We start from the raw sequence: 23,162 nt of genomic DNA on the forward strand, positions 1-23,162 counted from the left end.
TGATGTTTTCTTAGCTTGGGGAGGTGAGAATCTGATCCAGTAGTGATTCTTCTGGAGTGTGTTTTTATGGCCATGTTTGCTTCCTTGTTCTGCATTCTAGTACCAGAAACTGAAAGAGTGAATGAAATACTGGGAATTGACCCTTGGCCCTTCAGAAATTACATTGAAACTGATATAAAGAGGATGAAAGCTGCTTGTGTGGGGTTTTAATTGACTCATGATCTCTAAAAGTTGATGACAGTAGCTAGGAAGATTTTTAGTCACTTGGTTAGGAAGACTTGGCATTCTTCCCATTTCACTGCCTTCTTCCTTGGCTGTTGAAATATGAAATAGTTTTCAGCTCACACAGCAGGTTGTTTCTTGAGTTGACCTTTACTATACTTCACTTAACACTGATTCAATATTAAAAAAAAGAAACAAGGTAGTGGCTTATGCTGGATAATGAACACAGTTTTGCTGGTGGAAAGGAAGAAACAAATATTTTACATAAAAGTGATGTTCTGATGGGATGAAGAAAAGGAGTTGGTGACTGTGAGAGGGGTTCTGACTGCTTTCATGGCTGTGGCCCAGTAACATATACTCCCACAGAATTTTAGACAACGTGAGTAGACTTTTAACATCTGCTCTGTTAATATCACAAACATTATTTGAATAGTGTGAACCAGAATAGCCTTGTCTGCTGTGCTCTGCTGGGCATGAAGGCCTCCTTGGCATTATTTTTCTCATTCTAAGAGACCTACTCGTGTATCAGAAATATTTGTGAAAAATCTATGATGCTTAATTCCCCATGGAAGCAGGAATACCTGGAAGAGGAAAACAAATAGGCACTGAAACATGGCGGGGGGAAAAAGTGCCCTCTGAAAGAAGCTCCCAAACAGACTCATGTTAGAGCTCTGTTCTTTGTTATTATTTTTGATTTGTCTTGGCAAAATTCTGGCTGAAAATTTTGAGATGGAAGCTGGTTTTGGTAGTGTGGAGCCACTGGGTCCCTACTGGTTTATGTAGTGTTAACAACTCCCTGGTATTTTTGCACCTGTGTTTTGCATATTTTTGACCTGAAAGCAAGGCCCTGTTAAAATAGCAGCAAACATCACTTCACTTTTGCTTTTTAGCCACAAGAGTAGTTTATGTTTGAGACAGGAGACTTAATTTGTCAGTTATTTGCTGGGTTGACATGTCTCTGTGGAGGAGGGGAAATGTCATTTGCTCTCAGGGGTTCCTCATTTGAGCACCTAATGGGTGGTTGCTATTTGCTTTCACACTTATTGCAACTTATTTCTTTGTATTTACCTCATACTTCCATATTCATACTGTGCAAAGGTTACTGTTGCTGTTGAGCAGATAGATCAGATAAACCTTTTCTGGGAACTTTGGTTAGCCATGTATGTGACTAAATTCGAGATAAACCTTTAATTTTTTTAAATTTTAGAAATTGTATTGTAACATGCACAGGTCATTTTTCAGTTAAGAAGAGTTAATGTAGTTTAAAATAATGAGTATTTAATGTACTTTAGTGAGGTTGTAGGATATTTGTAGTCATGTAAGTGACTTGCAGATGGGGGTTGACAGACTTAAATGGTTAAATCTAATCTATGAACCAAAAAAAGATTAAAAGTGTACAAATGACACTAAAGGAAACAATGTGTTGACTTATTTTTAGTGTATTCTGTGATAACATGTACTAGCCAAGAGTTCTGCAATGCATCATTTCCAGACCATTAGTTTGATCCACATTTTATTTATATGGCTTGAGCAAAAATGGGAAAAAATTGATTCAGGTGTGCTCTTTGTGTGTGTGTTCCATTGACTGCAGGTGAGACCTGGTACTTTTAGATAATTAACCAAAGGACTTTGAGAACTTGAGGCCTTAAGTTGCCATGCCTCAAGCAGTGTAAGAGGTGGTAAAATTCTGGAACAATGAATTTTATAGTTGGAGTTCTTCTTTTTTTTTAATGACTATTATTTTGTAGCATTTTGGCAGATATGTCATCTACCTAATTAAGTCTGAGTTATTTTAGCTTTCTTTCCAGTTCAGGATCATAGTTCAGAACTGATGCTGCTCAAAGGGAATGAGCAGACTGGCAGAATGTGTTTTGAACGTGGGTGAAAAAATCAAGGTTTTAGGAGGTTTGAAACAGCTTTTCAGTGCTCCTGTTTTTGCACTCTGTGAAGGCTTTTTTTGGGTTGTTTTTTTTTTTCTATAAAACATGTCTGGAGTAGGAAGTAAGCTGCTTCCTGCCAGTAACTGAATACTGAGGATTTATGGTAGTCAATGCTTGAAAGCCTTGAATTGTCTTTTTAACTTAAGGATTTTGGAGAGTGAAAATCAGCAAAGCTTATTTTAAAGGCTGTGAATTTGAATGCCACTTTTGCAGAGGCCTCTGTTAGACCCTATCTTTGCTACTAAGAACTGCACGAGGAGCTAAAACTTACTGAAGTGTCTTACTTGGTAGGGCTGGCCTGAAAAACAATGCTCTCTACAATTTCTGGAAGCATATTCTGTGCCTGGCTGGGCTGTCTTCTCCTAAGAGAGACTTGAGGAGGATGTGACAGGCACAACTTGGAGGTGTGTGTACTCCAGCTCATTCAGAGGAGCAGGAACTTTCCTCCCGGTGCTGCAGCAGCTTTGCAGCTTCTCCTTTTTCTGCAGCATTACCCACATGCCCTGGAGTAGGGGCTGTGACACCAAGAGCTGAAATAGTGGGAAAAGCACATCCCTCTGCAGGGTGGGTTTGGGATTTACTGTGCTACTGCACACTTGTGTTTCCTGAGCATAGACATGGGGGAAAGGAAGGGACTTGGCTGTGCCTGTTGGAGGAGGCACTGTTTCTCTAAACAGCAGCCATCATATATTGAGGCCTGGGAGTCCTTGTGGTGAAATGTGTGGGGGACAGAAACACTCCTTAATTTCTTTGTACTCCCAAATCTCTTGCATAGGGACTCAAAAGCCTATTAGACCAGCCAAAAGGTGACTCTGAGCTGCAGCAGGAAGGCCCTCACCTATTATTTCATTTAGAGAGTCATTAAAAGCATTTGCATGTCCTCAGAGCTGGGTTTACTTTAAAATACTGCAGATGTAGATACTGTAGATGGATTTACTTTAAAATACTGCAAATGAACATTGATGAGTTTAAAACCAACATAAAAAACCAGACTAAAGAGCCCTAGCCTTCTTTGCTTCTTTTTCATTCTTCTGTTTGTTTTGACTGGTGTTACTGTCCTGTGCATGGTAATGCTTACAGAGTGATGAAAGATTAAAGGACAAGGAGAATTTATTTAGGAAACAAAAGCAGATGCGAAATATTTTTTCTTTTATTTCTTTTGATACAACTGTCAGGATTGTGTCCAGGGATGGAGTGCTTGAGAGCTAGAGAAGAGGGGTCAGGTGTAGATCATACCTTGGTCATTTTTCATTTCACTTCTAGTCCAAACAGCCTTCTTTTCTTATTTTTTTGTTATTTGTTTGCTTTCTGCTTGCAAAATACTTTCTGAAACTTCTTGCTTTCTCACGCTTCAGTCATTCACAGTTTGGAAGCATTGCAGGGAAGGTCCCATGTGTTCTGTAGGAATCTGAAATATTAAATGAGGCTGTCAGGTTCAATTCTTTGTTTTCATGTGAAGAGAGTAACTGAGGGATGGGCTTGGCAGCGAAGAGTTCAGCTGAGACAGGAGTTTAAAACCTTTGTTAATTGAACCACCTACGTGTGGGGGCCTACATGTGAGCATAGGAAACTCACTGTAATGGGAGTCTCTGGAGAAACTTCCTTTATAGCTCTCAAACACTTGCAAATGTGTTTTCCTGCAAATGATGGATTTCTGCTTGTGTTTCTGCACAGATTGAATATTTGCTGAAAAAGATCACGGAAGCCATGGGAGCAGGCTGGCAGCAGGAGCAGTTTGACCATTACAAGATTGCTCTCAACACCAGTCGAGAGGGACTCTCCGCGTGGGAGCTGATCGACCTCATCGGGAGCGGGCAGTTCAGTAAAGGAATGGACAGGCAGACAGTGTCCATGGCAATCAGTGAGGTCTTCAATGAGCTCATCCTAGATGTACTCAAGCAGGTAAGAACCACAGAGAACTAATGTTCTAAAGTAGACTTGTTTATTGCTTTAATTAGAAAGTGTTCAATTTGTGCTCAAATTTTTTTACCCTATTGAATGATGAGCAGGAGGAAATTAGGTAAATTATCTGTAAGGGGAGCTTATTTTTATAAAAGAAATTGTGCTGCTATTCAGATTGTTGTAATTGTAGCAGTATTATGAATGAGTTGCTTCTTGGGAGAGCTTGCTCTTAGAAAGTGAAAAAAGTGGGCTCTGACTTGAAATATTACCTTTTTTACACTAGTACCAGCTGCTTGTTAGTCCACAAAATAGCTGCATCATGCTCTCAGTTCTGTTTACAGCTCTTCAGTCTTGGAAATGCTATTCTGTAGTTTCAGTTATGCTGTAGGAAAGGCAGCTGTGCTGGGCACAACCTCTATATTTAAACAAGGGGGTCTGGACCAGGGTATTTTGGCTTCTCAAGTGCCCCACTTCAACAGGGCAGAAAGGTGTGGAAGAGCTCCAGAGGGCTGTCCCTTCTTGTTCTGCTTAGCAGGCTACATGACTGACAGCTCATTTACCTGCACTCAGACTCCAGAAATCATGCTGGCCTTTGTATTCTTAGCAAACTTCTTCCTTCAGGTTTCCAGTGACTGGATTATCAGTTTAGGAATGCCTTTAAAAACTGCATTTCTTTCATGGGAATTTGAAGTACCACAGGGACCTGAGGGGTCACAGCAGAGTTTACCTAGACAGCTCTTTAAAATTGACTTTTACCTGACAAGAGAATTTTTTTCATCTTTGATTTCTTGGTGAGGAGAGAAACTAAGGATTTCTTGGCAGGCTTTCCTAAGCTGTTCTGAAGAAACCATCAGAAGGTCTTGGCACAGGAAATTCTTTCAGAATACCCACAGAACAATGCAAAAGTCTATTTTTGTTAACTGCTGGTTGCCTGTTGGAGGTGAGGGCTGGGGACACACACACACATAAAGTCAGTTGAGGGCAAAATGAAGTCATTCTGCTGTTTGGTACCATGAAAATAAATTAACCAGTGTCAGTTTAATCCTACTTGAAACTTGTGAGAAAATCTGATTTCTTTTTGGTTTTGATAGTGCATTGTGTGTCTTCCCCCACACCTTTTTTTGTTTGTTTGGTTTGTTTTGTGTCTCCTTTCTTTCCTCTCTTGGTGCCTGGGCTTCTTTCTCAAGGATGTCTGAGTGCCTTTGAATGGTTCCTTGACACTTAAAAATAGTTTGTGTCAAGATTTGGCCCTGTGCCTCCTGGGCAGTTTGGACACTTATTGACCTGGTGGAGGGTGGAGTTCTGTGTGATTTCAGTATCCTGGTACCTTGTTGATTCTCAGAATTGTCCTGTTTATTGCAGTAATCACATAATTGCTTCAAGGTATTAATTAATGACACATGGTCTCATAACCAAGCATTGTGCTACCCTTTTTGTTGAACACATCCTGGATCTCTAAGGCTTACAGAGGGTAGCAGCAATAGTTAAATTTGTGGTATTTAGTGTTCTGAAAGATGTGTCTTTGTGTGATGGTTGGTGTGAAAAAGCTCCTGCTTTTCAAGAGCTCTCAGTGGGTTCTTGGAAGGTGAGAGGCAGCTGATACTGAAATAATAGGTAAATATGTTGCAGAAATTTGAGGGGAAAATATTAGTCTGACTTGGCTTTGAAAGCAAATTTGGTAATTCAGGAAAGGAAAAAAAAAAACTCTGCCTATGACTTAGAGTGTGCAAAGCATGAAAGATTGAAGCTGCAGGAGTCCTTCACATGACCTTGCAACCACCCAGAGCTCAGCCCCGAGTGTGGGGGTGGCAGACAAAGCTGTGCATTCCTGGTGTGGAGCAGGGGAGTGGGATGCCACCTGGGAATAGGCACGGCCTTGGCTCTGGACACGTTTCAGTGGCTAGAAAAGCTGAGCACAGATAAGCTGTATGTGTAGGGGTGGCTTGGGTTTTTGTTTGGTTTGGTTTGTTTTTTAAACAAAAAGGCTTCTTCAACTGTTCTGAATGTTTTCTTACTCCTCAGACCTGTAGAGAAAGATACCTTTGGCTTAAGTATGCCACAGCACATTGCTTTATATATATATTTAGTACAAGGACATTTGTATGTATTAAAAATGTTAATAGGTGTTTCAGTTATAGATGAAAGCCATTACAGAAAAATGTTCCATGGTCTTCCTTCCAACTTCTTTATCTTCTTAATCTGGAATACTCTGGATACAGAGTATACTTTCTATATGACTTGTTCATAGCTTATATTGATGTTGGTGTTTCAGTTTCATCTGTGGTTTGACTTTTTTTGGAAGTTAACTGTCAGACAAAAGTATGTAAGTATTTGGGGAATATGATTACAGAAATGGAAGGTACAGCTGAAATACTGGCTAACTTTGAAATTGTTTGGGGCTATGAGGTAACTTTTCTGTGTGCTTTGTTGGGTCTTTACATCTTTACATAACCAAAAAACCAGATGGTTCAGCAGAGGACAGGCATTTCAGCTGCTCTGTTGCTTTTAACAGGGCTACATGCTGAAAAAAGGTCACAAACGGAAAAATTGGATGGAACGATGGTTTGTGCTAAAACCCAATATTATTTCCTACTATGTAAGTGAAGATTTAAAGGAAAAGAAGGGAGACATCATACTGGATGGCAACTGTTGTGTAGAGGTAAAACCAGTCCAAAAACAATGTATGTCTCTAAAGATCAGAATTAATCATTTTTTGTGTGTGGGATTGACTCCTGGTATCTTTTAACAGAGCTTGTTTTTACTTCATACGACACCAGTTCATGAACACCATTTTAATAAAGGCTCTTAGTGCTGGTATTTGTAGCTCTGTGACACATAAGTGCATAAATGCTGTTTGACTTTGTAAATTAGATTTCACTGTTTGCAAAGCTAATCTTTATTGTTACCCATTCTAGGCCTTGCCTGACAAAGATGGAAAGAAATGCCTTTTCCTCATCAAATGTCTTGATAAAACCTTTGAGATCAGTGCCTCCGATAAAAAGAAGAAGCAGGAATGGATTCAAGGTGAGGTTTCAAAAATGCTAGTTATGTGAAAGTTTAGTGGAATTCTTACAGCAGTGCTTTATTCAAATTTGAAATTCGTGTCTTGTGATTTTTTGATATCTCTGTTCTGGGCACATGGAACTTTAAGGGGTCTGAGACTCAGGAATAACTAAAGATCCACATAAGGGAAATCAGTTTTTGTCATGTAGGTGCCTCAATTCAGGCAGCCATAACCAAAATGAAATGGTTGTTATTGTTGTTTTTTATATTCACTGTACTTCTAGGGATGGGGAAGGGAAGCAACATTGTAAATTGTTGCTTTTGGGGAGAAAGGGAAAGCTTGTTTGTTTTGGCACTGTAAAATACTGGCTTTGGTTGTACAGTTCTGCTTGAAGTAGTATGGTTTGGTGAGCTGAGGATAAAGCTGGGAATTAGGGCTTGCTTTTCTAGTCCCACAGTAAAGGGAATAGGTCTCCCCTGCTGTGAGACCTTCCCAGGTATGTGATGGGTACATCCATCTCCAGAGTGAGGCAGAAGCCCTTGCAAAGCTGTTGTTCCCAATGCCATTGAAGAATGTGCAGCAGTTAAATATTTGGAGCTCTGGGCTTTCATTTGCACTTCCCTCTTTACCTGCAGCATGTGTTCATTGTACCAAAGTCAGGTGTATGATGAATGATTCAAAAGAAGACTTTTTTTCATGGTTGTGGTATGTAAATAAAATACCAAAATCATCTGCCACTCCTCAGCTTTGCTGTCTTAAATATTTTGTCACCGCATGTAAGTGAATGAGAGCTACTGTCTTACTGGGAGAAAGTTTTCCCTTGGAGTATCTAAGAATTCAGGGTTTAAGTTGGCTCTAGGGAAGGCAGGTAACACCTTACTCCTTGCCAAGTCACTGAGTCTAGGTAGTAAGAAATCCTCAAGGGTTGGGGTTTTTTCTTGCAGCCAGGTGTATGCGTGACTCCTATGTGCATAGCCTGTTACAAATCAATATTGGAATTGACACAGTGCAGTGGAATTGCATTGTGTCAATTGCATTAGACCTTATCCTTGTGGCACGCAGCCAGCACTGAGAGCTAAGTGCCTTTTACTTCTGTCAACACAACTCTGTGCTGACAGCCAGCCTGATGAGAATTAGGACAACTGACAACAGTGCTCTCTGAGTTAAAAATACATTCAAAAATCCCCAACCCCGCAGCCAGCACGGCACAGCAGAGCACTGCGGGTCTCTTCACCAGGCCTCCCCAGAAAGTTGAGCGCTGCCCTTCACGGTGCTCCCCTCTGTCCCCGCAGCCATCCAGAGCACGGTGAGCCTGCTGCGGGCGGGCAGCGCTCCTCCGCACAAGGAGGCGCGGCAGAAGCGCAAGGAGCTGCGCCAGAAGCTGCAGGCGGAGCAGGAGGAGCTGGAGCGGCAGATGAGGGAGCTGCAGGCGGCCAACGAGAACAAGCAGAAGGAGCTGGAGACCGTGCGCAAGGTGGGAGCGGAGCCGCCGGCGTTCCAGCCCGGAGTTCCGTGCCTGTGGCTGGACTGGTGTGTCTGTGCTGTTCAGGCACATGGAGCAGACTCCTCCAGAGCAGCTGTGCTTGTGTCATGCCCCTGTACTGAGCAGTCTGGTGAAGAAGAGCCTGCCAGCTCTGTTGATGGTGTCTGCAGACAGGAGAAATCAATGTTTTCAGTTGCTTTTGGGCTTTTTGTTTTCCTTTTCTGTCAGACACATATGTCAAACATGGGGCTTTGCATGAAGATTTTCTTCTATAGTTTACCCAAGTTTTGTTATGTTATTTGTATGTTTATGGGAACTCTTTTCTTCCCACAGATGAATTTCTATAATTTCTATGTTTGAAAACAAAATATGTGGCTTTTCTTACTTTTAGTGTGGAGTGTGCCTTGAGAAGAGCTTAGAACCCAATATTCTAATTCAAACCCTCCCCACTTCCTGCCTTACATTTTGGCTGCTGAGTCCCTGGTGCTAGAGCAGTACAGGTCTTCCTTTGTTTACTCTACATGTCTCCACTACCTCCCTAAATTAATGTAAGTTTTTTTCATTCCCATTTAGGACAAATCTGCATAATTGTTTGAGCTTTTCATAAATAAAACCCACCAGTTTCAGCCCTTAGAAAAAAAATTCAGTGGTCTTTGCAGCTATAAATATTGTGAGGACATTTAGGGTTTTAAGTCTAGAAAGCAAACAAAATTTTTAAAACCCACATTTTTTAAATTCTTGCCATTGTCACAATTTGTGGCAAGGAGAAATTTGTCTTTTTTAAAATTAGTCTTGCACTGATAGTCCTGATGTAGGTAAGTATTACTCTGTTTGCCTTAAATGGAGTCTGACAGTGGAAAACCATTTTTAAATTTAATTTTGGCACCTGTAGTCTACCTTGTGTTTAAGATTCAGAATGCAACATAGACAATAAAGGATAGCCTATGTTACCTTCTACTGCTAAGTAATGAACCCATTAACAGAAATAATAAGGTAGGATTTCTGCATTGTTTACTTTATGGAAAAACACTTAGGGGGGAAGGCAACATGGGAGCAACCCCAAAGGAGCAGTGGGATGTTGGCAGGCTCCAAGGAGTTTCATAAATATCACAGTGGGTAAACTAAAGAGAGTTGTGGCCAGAAGCATCTTTTGGAGTGGGTTGGATCAAAAAGATTTTTCAAGGAAGGTGTCTTAGGCTGTGACATGAACTACTGCACTTTGCCTAGGTGGAGCTAGGGAGGAGGCACATTGTTGGAGGAACTGAAAGGGTTTGATTAGTTAGAAAACTGTTCTTCAAGGAAAGGGCTTTGTAAATGCTTCAGGAAACTGGATTGTTCTGGGAAGCTCAGAGGTTGATTTGCTGCTGATGGCAGTGAGCCACCATTTATGCAGCATCTGCCAAAGTGCACTCTGGGACTGGTTTGTATTCTGGTAGCTCCTGCAGTAGAGTATTCCAAAAGAATAAATGCTATTGTCTAAAATAGATTTTTTTCATATTTTTTACTGGAATTTTGACATGTGCACATTGAACAGACAGGAAGGTAAGTTCTTCCTTGTGTGAGAGCATGCACAGGACACATGCACCCTTTTTGTTTCAATTTGAGGTCTTGCATGGGCTTTAGGGACTCTGTGCTGTCTGTGCCTGCTGGAATGGTGTGTTCCTGTTCTATTCCCCCTCCAACACTTGTGGCTTTTCCCTGAAGTGCACAGTTCCCAGTAACCTTACCTGCTAGGAACAGCTTTGGTGGATGAAGCAGGAAGTTGCTGATACTGAGTGGACAAGGATAATTTTCTTGTTGAGCTCTCTGGCCATGGCCTGGCACCCACCCTTGCCTCTGACTCTGCATGTTCACCCTCTCAGCTCAGAATTGGCAATGTTTGTTTAATTTCAGAGTGGGGAAAGAAATCTAGAGGAGATTTCACTTAAATAGGCATCTTGGATTTGACTACAATGACATGCTTTTGAATGTCCTGGCAGAGGAAGAGTGCTGCTTCTCAAACACCTGCATCATTTAAGCCTTGCAAAGGAGAGCAGTTCTGTGCTGTGTTCTGCAATATAAACCCAGAAACCTGAACCTTCTCCTTCACTTCTTCCCATCTATTTGAGACCAGAGTGGTACTACAAGCATGTAAAAGAGTGAAAGTTGGAGCTTGGCAGTTTTAATCATTGGGGCATCTCTTTAGTTCATCTAGGTTGGTGAGGGAGCATGGTTTAAATGTGGTACCTTCAGGAGCATGGCAGAATCACAGCAAGGTTTGGTTTGGAAAGGACCTTAAAGACCATCCAGTCCCAGTCCCCCTGCTGTGGGCAGAGGCACCTTCCATTACACCAGGTTGCTCCAGGGCCCATCAAACTTGGCCTTGAACACTTCCAGGGATGAAGCATCCACAGCTTCTCTGCACAGCCTGTCCCTGTGTCACCTCCTCTGGGCTTGCTCCAACAGGTCTCTGTCATCTTTATGTTGTGCGCTGCACTTGCTAAAGGTCTGTGGAAGCAATTCCCATAACCCAGCATATTTTAAAAAAAGCATCAGATAACTTTCTTAGGAAAATTTTGTGAAAGAATGGTTTTGTTTTCATTACTGGTAAAGTTTAGGCTGGTACTTGAAGATTTCTAACCTTGCAGGGATTGAAATCCTGGCAAAAGGAACAACTGTGACCATTGTCCTTATTTGTGAAATCAAGATTCAACAAAAGTAAAATAAGATGCAGGAGGTGGAAAGGTATCAGCAGCTGTTTCCCAGGCCCTAGCTAATGTTCCTCCTAATTTCAAGTGATGATTATGGACCAGGATTTTATTTACCTTACTTGGCAGTTTAGGGGATATTAGAGGGATGATTCACAATAGCACAATCACTTATTCTAGTCAAAGTTCCTGACACTTCTGCTTTCCCATGGCAATTCAGTGCTTCTCATTTCTGTTTCTGTGTGAACTCTGTGCTTGCTGGCATGTTTTCCCTATTGGAAGTCCTATGCACTCCTGCTTGAAATGTGTTTTTTCATGATAAGTTTTCTATCCTATTGAGGTAGAGGAGGAAATACAGTGATTTCTGTCATTTGAGCAAAGCAAGACTCAGAGGAAACTTGGAGATAGTCAGGTAATTGCCTTTTCATTGGTAAATTTAAAATTGTCTTGCAAACAATCAAGATAGTAAATTATATTTAAAGTCTGTGAGTAGTCTCAGACATTAAAAAACCCAAACTGGTGCCTTGATGCTTTTGAAGGCTTCTTCAGTTTTTTTAAAAACCAAAAGTTGTTAAATAAAGTTCCATTCCCTCAAAATAATTTAGTTTTGACAAATTGTTTTCTTCCTTCTTTTCTTCCCCCTACCCCCCACCCTTCTCTTTCAGCAACTGGAAGCAGCAGCTGCTCGTGCTGCTGAGGAGGAGAAGAAAAGGCTTCAGACTCAAGTTGAGTTACAAGATCGCTTCAGTCTGGAGCTGGAGAGAGAAAAAATGGTGAGAAGTGCAACGAGGGGTTTTGCTGCTATTCCACATAGGGAGCCATGTGTTCAGCAAGGGCTTCCCTCACAGGCAGCCACTGAAAGGATTCCACAGGTTTTGCAGGAGCCTGGAGAATGGAATCTATGTTGCGTTTATTTGAGATGGAGGATTAAAATATTTTTACCGGTGAATTCAAATACTGGAACAGCTTGGTTGCAATTTGTGCAGCATTCAAGGTTTAAATATGACTGGAAAATTGGGGAAAAAAATAGACTGTTTGAAGGACAAATGCAGACTGAAGTTCCTCTTGCAGTTTTCAGAGATGGAGAACCTGAGGCCAGTACTTGCTGTATGAATAAGCAAAATGCATTTTATGTGTTCCTAGAACAGCTTTTTTATGCTGTGTGTTCTTTTACAATTATACACACACACAGATACAAAAAATAAATAAATATTGCTGCTTTACAATACTGTTATTATTCAGCTACACTGAAGGTTCCCCAAAGAGCTGATTTTCAGTCTTCAGGGGCTGTGATAGGTTGTTCTGTTAACTGGGGAAAAGAAGTAGAAAAAGGGATGTGATGGGACATCTCAGGACATTAATGCACACAGTGCTGCTTTATGGGCTGAGCATGAATTCCTGAATACAATCCCTTTTTGGGTCACTGGGATTTGGGTCAGCTGAGGGGAGCAGCCTGCAGACCAATGGGGCAGGACATTCCAACCCCCTTTATCCATACTGTGCCATCATCCAGAGACAGAAGTGTGAGATATACTGCTGCCAAGGGGAGAATGAAAACAGTGCCCTTAAAGCAGCCTGACCTTCATGCCTGGCCTCTCTACAACCTTTCTCTTCCTTCAGTTGTGTATCTGTAAACTAAGCAACAAGATCAAGCTGACTGAAATTAGGTTTGAACCCCTGTAGAAATCCTGTGCTGCAGGAAGTAGGTCAATATAAGTAGCCCATATTATTATTATTTTTTTAAATGCTCTTAGTTCCACATCTGCAGATCTAGCCTCAATTTTATCAGCTCTGCTCTGCAGTCAGCAGGAAGAGGTTTGTCTCTGGAAACATGGCCTGAGGGAAAGCTGGCAATTCCTTTAAAAATTGGAAACCTGAGTTGAATGGTAGCTTATGTGTCCCAAATTTGTGCTGCTAGGTAAGACAAAAAATGGAAGAGCAGGTTGCTCAGAAATCATCTGAACTGGAACAGTATTTACAAAGAGTACGTGAACTGGAAGAAATGTACAAACAGCTCCAGGAGGCACTGGAGGATGAGAAACAGGCGCGTCAGGATGAAGAGACTGTGAGGAAACTTCAGGCCAGGTATGGCTTTGACTAGGTGGAAAAGTGTTTCAGTCTCCCCTGCCAACAGTGGGTACCTGTGCCCTGCTACTAATGACTGCTTGCCTCTTGGAATGGGGAACTATCTCCAAGTCTAAACACAGCACAGATTTTATTTTTCCTTAAGATATGAAGGCTGAAGCTGCTGTTCATGATTTTTAAAATATGTCTGATTAGCCTTTAGCAGAGGGCAAGCTCAGCAGTTTTGGAAAAGCAGGTGCAGTTATTTTTCCATCAGGTGTTGTGCATGTCAGCATGTGAAAAACTGAGATCACTCTGTACAGGTTTTTCAGCTGTTTATTTTATAAAGGAGTATCTGTAAAAAGAATTTTCTGCTGTATTTTATCACAGGTTTAAACTGTAAGGATAAAGGGTTAAATTTCCTCTTACAGTGGCTTTGTGGAGTGTGGTTTTTTTCTTCATATACTCAGTCCTCCTAAGACAATGAAGATAACTTATGCATGCCTGTTTCTTCTGAGGCTCTGTGTTGTGTATTTGCATTATTGACTACATTTTCTGAATAGCCCTTTGTAACAGTCAGACTGCTTGCACTGCTGGCATGACACTGAAGGCAAGCCAACAAACAATAACTTTTCCCTGCTTCCCAAGCTTTTTTAAAAACAATATTTTCTTTCTTTCTTAAAAAAAAAAAAAAAAAAGAAAGAAAAAATTAATTAATTTGGGTTCCCTGCATGGATACAACTTATGTGAAAAGTGCAGTTAACATCACAATCCCCATTGCAGGTTGCTGGAAGAGGAGACAGCAAAGAGAGCTGAATTGGAAAAATGGCATTTGCAGCAGCAACAGACCATTCAGATGACAGAAGCAGAGAAGCAAGAGCTGGAAAACCAGAGAATGATGAAGGAACAGGCTCTTCAAGTGGCCATGGAGCAACTGAAACAACTTGAGTTGGAAAGGAAGGAGGCCCTTGAGCAGTATGAGGTGAGCTGCTCTGGTCATCAACCTCTCATCCTTAGCCATAGATTGAATTTGAAGTTCTTCAATATTATGCTTCTTTAAGGGTTATGGCACAAAAGTTGTAAGAGGTAGGACAGTTGGGTTGGTTGAGTTTTTGTTTTTGTTGGTTTTTTTTCTAGTTTTTACTCAGTTTCTAGACCAGTATCTACATTTGAAGAAGAGGATCTGTTTCAGACACACCTCTGAACCTCTTTTATTTATTTTTGTCACAATTTGCATGCAGGCCAGCTCAGTCACATCCTGAAATACTCTGTGTACATTTGTCTTTACTGCAGTCTCACTTCATGTGCAGTCCCACTGCTGCCATAACTGGGTGCATTTTGCTTCTGATGTAGTAATTCTTGCAGTGTTTTGATGATGTTATGGCACTGTATTGTCTTCTACAGAGGAAAAGTCAATGTGTGTTACTGTAGGCACCTACTCCTCAAAAATGTATTTCAGCACTGAATGGAAGTTAAGGATAGGTAGGAGATAGATTAGCTCAGATTCTCAGTGTGCAGCAGAGCCTCGTGTCCCAAAAGCCAGGCCTGCTCTCTGCTCTGCTGAGTGCTTTTGGGGAAGGTCAGTAACTGTTCATGGAAGAAATAAGAGCCAGAATCCAGCAAGTACAGAGGCTGAAGTGCTGCAGACTTTCCAGGGCTAGAGAGGTGTTGATCCTGCATTTATTTAGGTCAGGAAAGAAAGCCTGGCTGGGTTTGTGTTTAGCAGGGGAGGGTGTTTATGGGGTGAGCTCTGAAGGACAAGCCTGTCTCGCCTGGCACAGAGCATGAATGCTGCACTCACTGCGAGCAAGGGCCCAGCTGGGGTAGCTGTGGCCACTTTACAACTTCCCAGGGTGGTGTTACATCTCACATCATCACAAGATTGCTTCTGGCCAGTACTTGGCTCTTTTTTAGGTGACATCTCAGGCTTTTTGTATGGGAAGCATCATTTACTACTCCAAAGGAATTGCTGAGTAGAGTAGACATATAAAACCACAAAAAAAATCCACAAAACAATTATTTTAGAAATAATTAAATGTAAATTCTAGCCTTCCATTTGGAATTGTCCAAAAAACCAGTCTAGGCTGAAGAATGAAGACTAGCTTCATTACACAGCTACACAATATCGTAAAACCTTGTTATTTTAGGATTCTGGTTTGTCAACTTTTTTTTTTTTTGGAGTTTAGTGGTGACTAAATTACTTAGGATGCTTCCACATTAAACAGAGAGCTGGGGGAATAAGCATGGTTCTGGCTTTTGGTTTAAAAGGTGTTGTATCTTTATATAAAAGTAGAGTAAAGCTGTTGTTTTCAAGTGGGCTCTGTCTTATTTCAGGAGGTTAAGAAGAAGTTGGAAACAGCAGCTAACAACACCAAGAGTTGGAAAGATAAAGTAGCTCATCATGAGGGATTGATTCGACTAATAGAGCCAGGTGAGTTATCGACAGAAGAGTTACAAAAATATGTATTTATTCTGTCTCATGCACTTCCATCACTTGGTGGCTTACTGAAGTCTGCCTTTTCCTATAGTTTACTGGTTCACAGCAGCCTATAAATATCACCCTTTGTGGGAACTGCTGATGGGAGCTTCCAAGGCTTTCCCTCTATTTGCCCTACTATAACGATTTTATTATCAATATTGTTTGTTTCTTTTATGTTTAAAACAAAGCAAGGATCAGCCTGAACACTGCATTGTGGGAGTGTGATGTCCCTGTCAGAACTGCCTGTCTCAGGTCTTGCTCTCCATCTTCCAGGCTCCAAGAATCCTCACTTAATCACAAACTGGGGCCCGGCAGCCTTCACTGAAGCTGAACTGGAGCAGAGACAAAGGAGCTGGAAAGGGAAGAAAGCCACTTCAGAGTGACAGTGGCAGCTGACACGTGGCCCAGAACAGGAGCCCACCTCCCTCGTTCTGCTTTGCACAGAGCAGCCTCTTGCTTACAAAGTTTAGTTTGCTCAGCAGGTTGGGCCTCTCTGCTCATGAAATGCTGTTTGCCAGGCTGGAGGGTCTGCTCAGAGCTCAGCCATTCCAGTGGGTGGAGTCTGACAGGACACGCTGTTTTCCCTCACGTTTCCAAGACTTTGCAACTGAAAGTTTGTATTGAAATGTAGCTTGTGACAGAGTTGTTCCTATAGTAGCCTGTAACAATCTGACAGCAGCTAACCAGTCAGGCAGCATCACTTTCATTCCAGAAGGTCAGGGAAGCAGTTGTTCTGCTGGTTCAGTTTAGTATCATTTCAAGCCAGGGTAAATCAGTCCTGGAGGTTGTGTCCAACTCTGAGATGGAGCATTACCTTTCCTTCCTCCTTTTACTTTTGCTGTCCCTCTGTTGCTCTCTGCACAGTGCTTGGTGCTCAGACACATTCCCTTGGCAAGGGGGGGCTGCCATCAGTGGGTGCCTGCTGCCTGCTTGGATTTGGTGTCCTATTTCGCTATCTTTGCAGGAATCCAAACAAAAGAACTGGAGATAGGCATGTAGAAAACACTGCTGCAAGACATTTGGAAAAAGTAGTCACACAAGACTGTTTCTGTACTGTCTCATACTTGAGAAGTGCTAAATAAAGCCTTGAGAATTCTCTTCATAGTATAAAAGATGAAGCTTTGGCTCACAGATTTCTGAAACAGATCAATGGAAGGTGGTAGCACACACAGGGCAAATAGCCTCCATGTCAAGGCTGTGTTTGTGCAAGCAATCTGATTATAGCATCCCACCATTTTCAGATGGAGCACTGTCTTACTTTTAATTGGAGGCCAGATTAAAAAAAATGTAAGAAGAAATGTTTTTTTAAATATAAGTGATAAATGTGTAGTGATACTGCTTTAGGAAAAAAAAAAAAGTAATTCCTGTCAATAAAATAACTTCAGTCTTTGTAGTACCAAGGCTTCCCAAAGAGGCTGCTGTTGTGCCTTACTGTTCTCTCCTGGGACAAAGCCAGTTATTTCTGTTTCTGTAGGGAAAAGGAACAAGGCTGTAACTTTGCTTTGCAGATCTCCCACACCAGCATTGCTCAGTAAAGCAGGATTCCTGCCAAGTTGTACAGACATTTTGAGATGCCCCCTCGAGAAGCAGGTGCCCACTGGTGTGGCTTGTGAGCAGCTTTGACTGTACCCTGGCCATCCATCCCTCACCTGCTTGTTAGTTCAGCTACATGTTAAATTATTTGTAGTAAATAAGAAGTGAATTTTTCAGGAGGATAAGCAGTGCCTTGCTGTGCAGCACTGTGATACTTGGGTCTTGGAAGAGCAGAAGCTGTACAGAAGTGTTGTCCAGATTTGGAAGTCATAAATAGTATTTTATTTGCCTATTAACTAAGACTCACTCAAATACTGAATCTTTCAGACATTTATTCTCTGGTTGTATTTTTGTACTAATTGAAATCTTTAATGTTTCAGTAAATGGAGTGCTGATTAGAATGGCAGGAAAATCCAGGATCTTCCTATTTATACTCACTGTACAGGAAAACAGTAGTTCCTTAAACTTGATAACAGTGCATTTTTTAAATTGATCACATTTACAGAAGCAATGTGAATAAAAAACCCACCCACCTGTAATAGAGTTACTAATGTACACAAGGTTAAACTTTGCTAAGGGAGCTGGAACAGTATTTGTAACTACCAAACATCTTATGTGGAGAGCAGAAGGGGTATTGGGGCTAAACTTGTTTAATTTTTCTAACAGTCTTTATTTTGGACAATGTTTTTTTAAGAACAACAAATGCTGCATGTTTTCGTATTTTTTACTGTTCTTTAGAAATGGCTGTTTAATAAAGTAATATAAAGTCATTTACATTTTGGAATTAATGGATGTCTTATTGCCTGGGTTTCTTTTGGCCTGTTGGAATTCAAAATCCAGTGACTGTTGTGTGGAGGAAGTTTAGTGGTTGGATCAATGGGATGTTAAAGGCATAATAAAGGCAGTGGTCACAGGATAACACAAGCAGCCTTTGTTTTAGCAGCACTCCTGCTCTCAAATGTTCATATTCAGTACTCCTTGCTGCAGGATGGGGCAAGGGCAGAGCAGGCTCAGCCGCAGGGAGCTGTTGGGGCAGACACACAGCAGCCCCTCACACTGTGTCAGCCCTATCTCTCTGTCTGTCTGTCTGGCAGAAGAGGAAATGAGATAACGTTCCTTTTAATTTAGTCGTTTCTGCTTGCTCTGGCAAATTAAAAAAGCTTTGTGTGAAGCCTTGCTCAGTAAAGCTGGGGGGTGTGGTTGGTTTAAAAATTAAACTATTTGCATGCCGAGCAAAAATACCACTTGAGAATGAGCCCCTGAGAGCGGCAATGAGCAGCATCCCAAGGGAGCACAGAGCCGTGAGTCACCGCCGGGCATGGAAATCTGCATCCCGCTGTGCCGGCATCCCGTGGGGCCGCGGAACTGCCCTGCTGTTCCCACAAAGCGACGAGCCTGCTCCTGGTCAGGATATCCCGCTGAACTCTGGGATTAGGGATGCCACTGCTCTGCCCAAGAAGCCCTAACTACACCTCAGGCTTACACAGAGGCCAGGGGAAAGCTGTGCACTGCAGGGCTCAGCCCACTTGTTTCTGTCTGCCAGACTGAGGTTTCATTTACCTGCTGCTGCTGGAGCAGTCCTGCAAACCACAACCCCAGTACTGTGCTGTTTCCCTCTCCAAACAGGATGGGGTTTGGTTTAGGGTTTTTGTTTTTGTTTTCTTTTCCCTGTGACCGTTTTATGGAGCTGATTTATGAGCTGTGCTCACTGGATCACACATTCCCAAACTGTAACAGGCTGGCTTCCAGCAGCTCATGTTACTCCTGTTTCACTGTCCTGCATGAGCAGCCACAAAAGCAAAGCCTCTGCGGGGCAAGGAACAGTGTCTTGGGACAGAATCTGTATCCTGGGAAGGTGGGGAATTGGAAGCAGGTGATCATTAGAGTCAAAAGAAGCACCTGTTTGGCCCTGTTAATGGTAGAGAGATTGGAAGCAGGTGATCATTGAGGTCCCTTCCAGCCCTAGCCATCCTGTGATGCTGTGTCTCAGTCATGCAGGACACCTGGGATGGGAGCTCCACCATCCCTCTCAGTGAAAGCGAACGGAAAAGAACTGCTCTGATTTTTATCTCAAATATGTGAAGCAGTTTGTAAACAATTTCTGAGCAAACCGGTGCAGGGCCAGGAAGGGGATATCCACAAGGCCTTTCAGCTGCTTTGGGGTGAGAGGCCATGATTTGTTCCGAAAGGAAGGGGTGCTGAAGGGCGGCAGGTGTGCTGTGCACTTGTCCTCTGAGAATGGCAAATTCCTTTCACACTTAATAAGATTTTTAGGGGCTTTCCTAGTCTTGTGACTCGAGAATTATGTCTCTCTCTGCCTTTGTTTTGGTTTTTTGTATTTTTGTTGTCTGGGGTTTTTTTGTTTGTTTAACAAATCTTTTGGGGTCACCGTGGCAGCCTCCGCGCCCCCCGCCCGGCTGCCCACGCCGGGACACCGAGCTGGGGACAGCGGGAGCGCTCCGGGCCGGCCCCGGGGCTGCCTCATCGCCGGGCTCCGGCTGCCACCTCGTGGTGAACCAGCCCAGCGTCCCAGACCGTGATCCCGCGGTGTTGCCGGCCGTGGCGGTGTCCCGGGACAGCCCCCCTGCCGCTGCCCTGCCCGGGAAAAGCGCCGCGGCTGCGGCACCGCCACCGCCTCCCCGCCCTGGCCACCGCAGCCCTGCCCCTGCTCCAGGAGCCCGGTCTGTTCCTACTCAGTGTGCCCACGGACATCCCGTCAGCCTGGGAAAAATGGATTTTTGGTTTGTTGTTGTTGTTGTTACCACGGGGCTGTGAGCTAATTCAGACATATTTTCCGAACAAACCGCGGCGCACCGCAGGAGGACAATGTGCGCAGTGGGATACAGCATCCCGCAATCTCGCATCTGCAGGCGCAGCTCGGGCTGCCGTGCGGCTTCCCTAAAAGCAGAACAAGGAAACACGTGAGAGGGAGGCTCCTTCCCTGCACACAGCCTTTGCCCAGGTGCTGTGTGCGCGCCCCGAGGCTGCAGGAGCGGGGCCGAGCCGAGGACGTGCTCAGCATCACGTACTCCTCTTTTTGGGAGCAGGACTCGGGCTCGCCCCTTCCAGCCACGAACGGGGTGGGCGTGTGTGAGGAGAGGACATCAGCTCATGTGGCCATGAGGGCCAAAATAAAATAAAATATAATAATAAATGCAAAATAAATTATATTATGTATATATATATAGATAAATGTAAAATAAATAAATTATATACATATATAATATAAATACATTATAAATATAGATATACTAAAAATTAAATAAATTATATATACATATATATGATTACAAAATAAAATGAAAACAGAAACTTTGTGACACAATTTAGACACTACTGTGGCTTCCACACATTTACTCTCGCTGTGAACTCCAACTACCTGGAAAATGGCAGGATTCAAAAGTGCAGGAAAGCACTGCCTTATGGACTGGCTTCCTGGGTGTGAAAAATGCATGTATTTTATGACTGGCTTTTTGCAAATATTAAAATGAATATTATATGTGTTGTGTTAGAAAGTAATGCTGTATTAATTCTCTTAAGTATACTGTGTTAAATATAGTTTTAGGTTATAAAAATTGTTAAAATAGAAATGATGCTATGTAGGATACTTTTCTAAAAAAGAAAAGACTCACAGTGAGATAGCAGCCACAGGACAACTAAATCTTTCAGAGAAGAAGAATTTATGGCCCTCTTATCAGAAGAGACCAACTTCTTCCCACCTCCAAGGCACTGTTAGGATTTGGAGGAAGAAGTTGACAATTACTAGACAGAATCCTGTATTTGAATGGAATTTATGCATCATGTATGAAGTGTATGAATATGCAACAGGCTATTGTTTTTAAGGGTTAATCCTTTGGGCTCGTGCTGCCCAGAAAAAGTACCCGGACATCTGTAAGTCTTTGTCTCTATTGTCTCATATTCTCCTAATTCAACTTGTCCAAATTATTATTACTCTAATTGTATTACTATTTTTATAACCATTTTATTACTATTAAACTTTTAAAATTTTGAAAACAAGTGATTGGCGTTTTTAACACTGGGTGTGCCAAAAGTACCATCCTTCAAAAAAAGGGAAAGGCCAGTGGTTGTTTGAACACATAAGATGAAATGATGTTTGGGAAATGTAGCTGTATCCCACCTCCAGAAGAAATTAAAATTGGAAGGGTATGATGCAAAACAGTTAAACATTCTGAAAGGCCTTGAGAGGGAGATTTAATGAGGTAGTTTTTAACACCTGTGTGCACAACCCTGGAGGAACCACTTGACAAGAGCCCTTCTCTTGCTTTTTTTCTCATATTTTAGCCTAATTGCCAGAGGAAATGTAAAAGGATATGAGCAGCAGGGTCAGAGGAAAGTCCATGGCAGACTGGACAGAATATTGATACCAAGGAAAAAAGAAATCACAATCTCCAGCACAAATGCACTCACTTTCCTCCATAAGCCTTTACTGAGTAGGCTATCAATCCCTTAGTGAATAAAACCACAAAAAAGCCCTTTCTACCCTGCTCACAGCTCACATCACTCTTCTGCCCACCAAAGGGGCTTGATCTGGCACCAGCTTTGCACACAGTTAAAGTAATTGCTAATTAATAGAGGTGCTTGCTGTGGCTGCAGCACACCAAGGCCTTTAACAGGATCCAGGCACAACAATGTCCTCATGCAAACACTCACCTGCTGTCACTCCTGTTGTTACACTCTTTCTGAGCACACCTCGATATCTCAGATGGGATTGAGAGATCAGGCATAGACATGAGACAGTTTCAAAAGCAGCCTGGACTTGGTGTTGACACAAATTAGCTGTTTCTAATTAGCTGTTTCAAATCAGCCTGCCCCAGCATGGAGATTTCTCAACCATGACTCAAGGTACAAGTGCTGGGGACATGCAGGTCCTCTGGGGTGGTGGTTCTTCAGCCCTGAGTGAAAAAAGAAAAAAAAAGCAAAACAAACCACACTTAAAAAAAACTTATTTATGGTCACACATTGCTTAGACATTTTCAGAAAGTGCCTCTCACACTGGGGCTGATTTTTTGCATTTGGAGCAGTGCAAGGTTGTGCTCTCTAAACCACTTCCTTTGCCAGTGATGCTTTGGGCCATTTACTCTCCCCAAACCATGAAGACAGCCACCACATCTCTCTGTGAGGGTGAAACATGCCCCATTTCCAGCCAGGCTTTCCTCCCTGCCAGAAAGATGTGTGTGGCCATGCTTATTCCCAGACAGGAGGTGGGAAATGATGGGAGCAGGGTACAGCCTGCTCACACCCCCAAAAGCTGAGTGTTGTGGCACTGCTCCCTGGGGGCATGGAGGTGGCACCTTCTGTGTTTGCTGGTTTGCTTTAGCATGGCCATTGCCTGCCTGTGAGGGCTGCACGACGTCCAGGAGATGGCTTGCCCAAAATAACCAGCAGAGGACAGCTGGGCATGGCCCCTGTGGTGAAGGAGAGCCGCCTGCCCGTGCTCCAGCCCAGGCCCCTCGCTGCCACCATTACAGATGGCAAGTGCCCAGCCTGCAGTGGCCCTCAGCCACCTCCAGCCAGCAAATCCTTCCTGCCGGCAGCAGAAAATCCAGAGAGTGCATTCCTTGAAATCATACTTCAAGGAATGGAGCAGGCATGGGTACAAGAACCAGTCAGAGGGGAAGGGACCAGGAAACTCCACATGTGCTGGGTACCCATGCTGGGCCAGGCTGCTGTGCCCCGGGTGCAGAGCAGGGACCAGCCCTGCCCAGCTCCAGGGCAGCTCTGTCTCTGCCCCTCGCCCTGCTCGGACCAGTCCCTGTCCCTGGTGTCCCTGGGGCTGCCAGCAGAGCCCAGGTGCTGTGTGTTGCACTCGGGATGGCGCTGAGAGCTC

General features: G+C 42.9%; 1 protein-coding gene across 1 annotated transcript in view; it reads left to right on the plus strand.

Annotated features, from left to right (window-relative positions):
- SWAP70 (switching B cell complex subunit SWAP70) overlaps window positions 1-18,088 on the plus strand; it is a 36,117-nt gene extending 18,029 nt beyond the window's left edge. The window contains exons 4-12 of the mRNA XM_071427959.1: window positions 3,837-4,064; window positions 6,577-6,723; window positions 6,980-7,088; window positions 8,361-8,542; window positions 11,904-12,011; window positions 13,157-13,323; window positions 14,086-14,284; window positions 15,637-15,733; window positions 16,055-18,088. Of these exons, the coding sequence (XP_071284060.1) occupies window positions 3,837-4,064; window positions 6,577-6,723; window positions 6,980-7,088; window positions 8,361-8,542; window positions 11,904-12,011; window positions 13,157-13,323; window positions 14,086-14,284; window positions 15,637-15,733; window positions 16,055-16,164 (1,347 nt within the window). The 3' untranslated portion in view covers window positions 16,165-18,088. The remainder of the gene's footprint in view (window positions 1-3,836; window positions 4,065-6,576; window positions 6,724-6,979; window positions 7,089-8,360; window positions 8,543-11,903; window positions 12,012-13,156; window positions 13,324-14,085; window positions 14,285-15,636; window positions 15,734-16,054) is intronic.
- Window positions 18,089-23,162: the final 5,074 nt, after the last annotated feature.

This window comes from Agelaius tricolor, unplaced genomic scaffold (genome assembly GCF_023055355.1).
Source record: "Agelaius tricolor isolate 1412-34295 unplaced genomic scaffold, bAgeTri1.0.p SCAF_5, whole genome shotgun sequence".
Classification (NCBI taxonomy): domain Eukaryota; kingdom Metazoa; phylum Chordata; class Aves; order Passeriformes; family Icteridae; genus Agelaius; species Agelaius tricolor.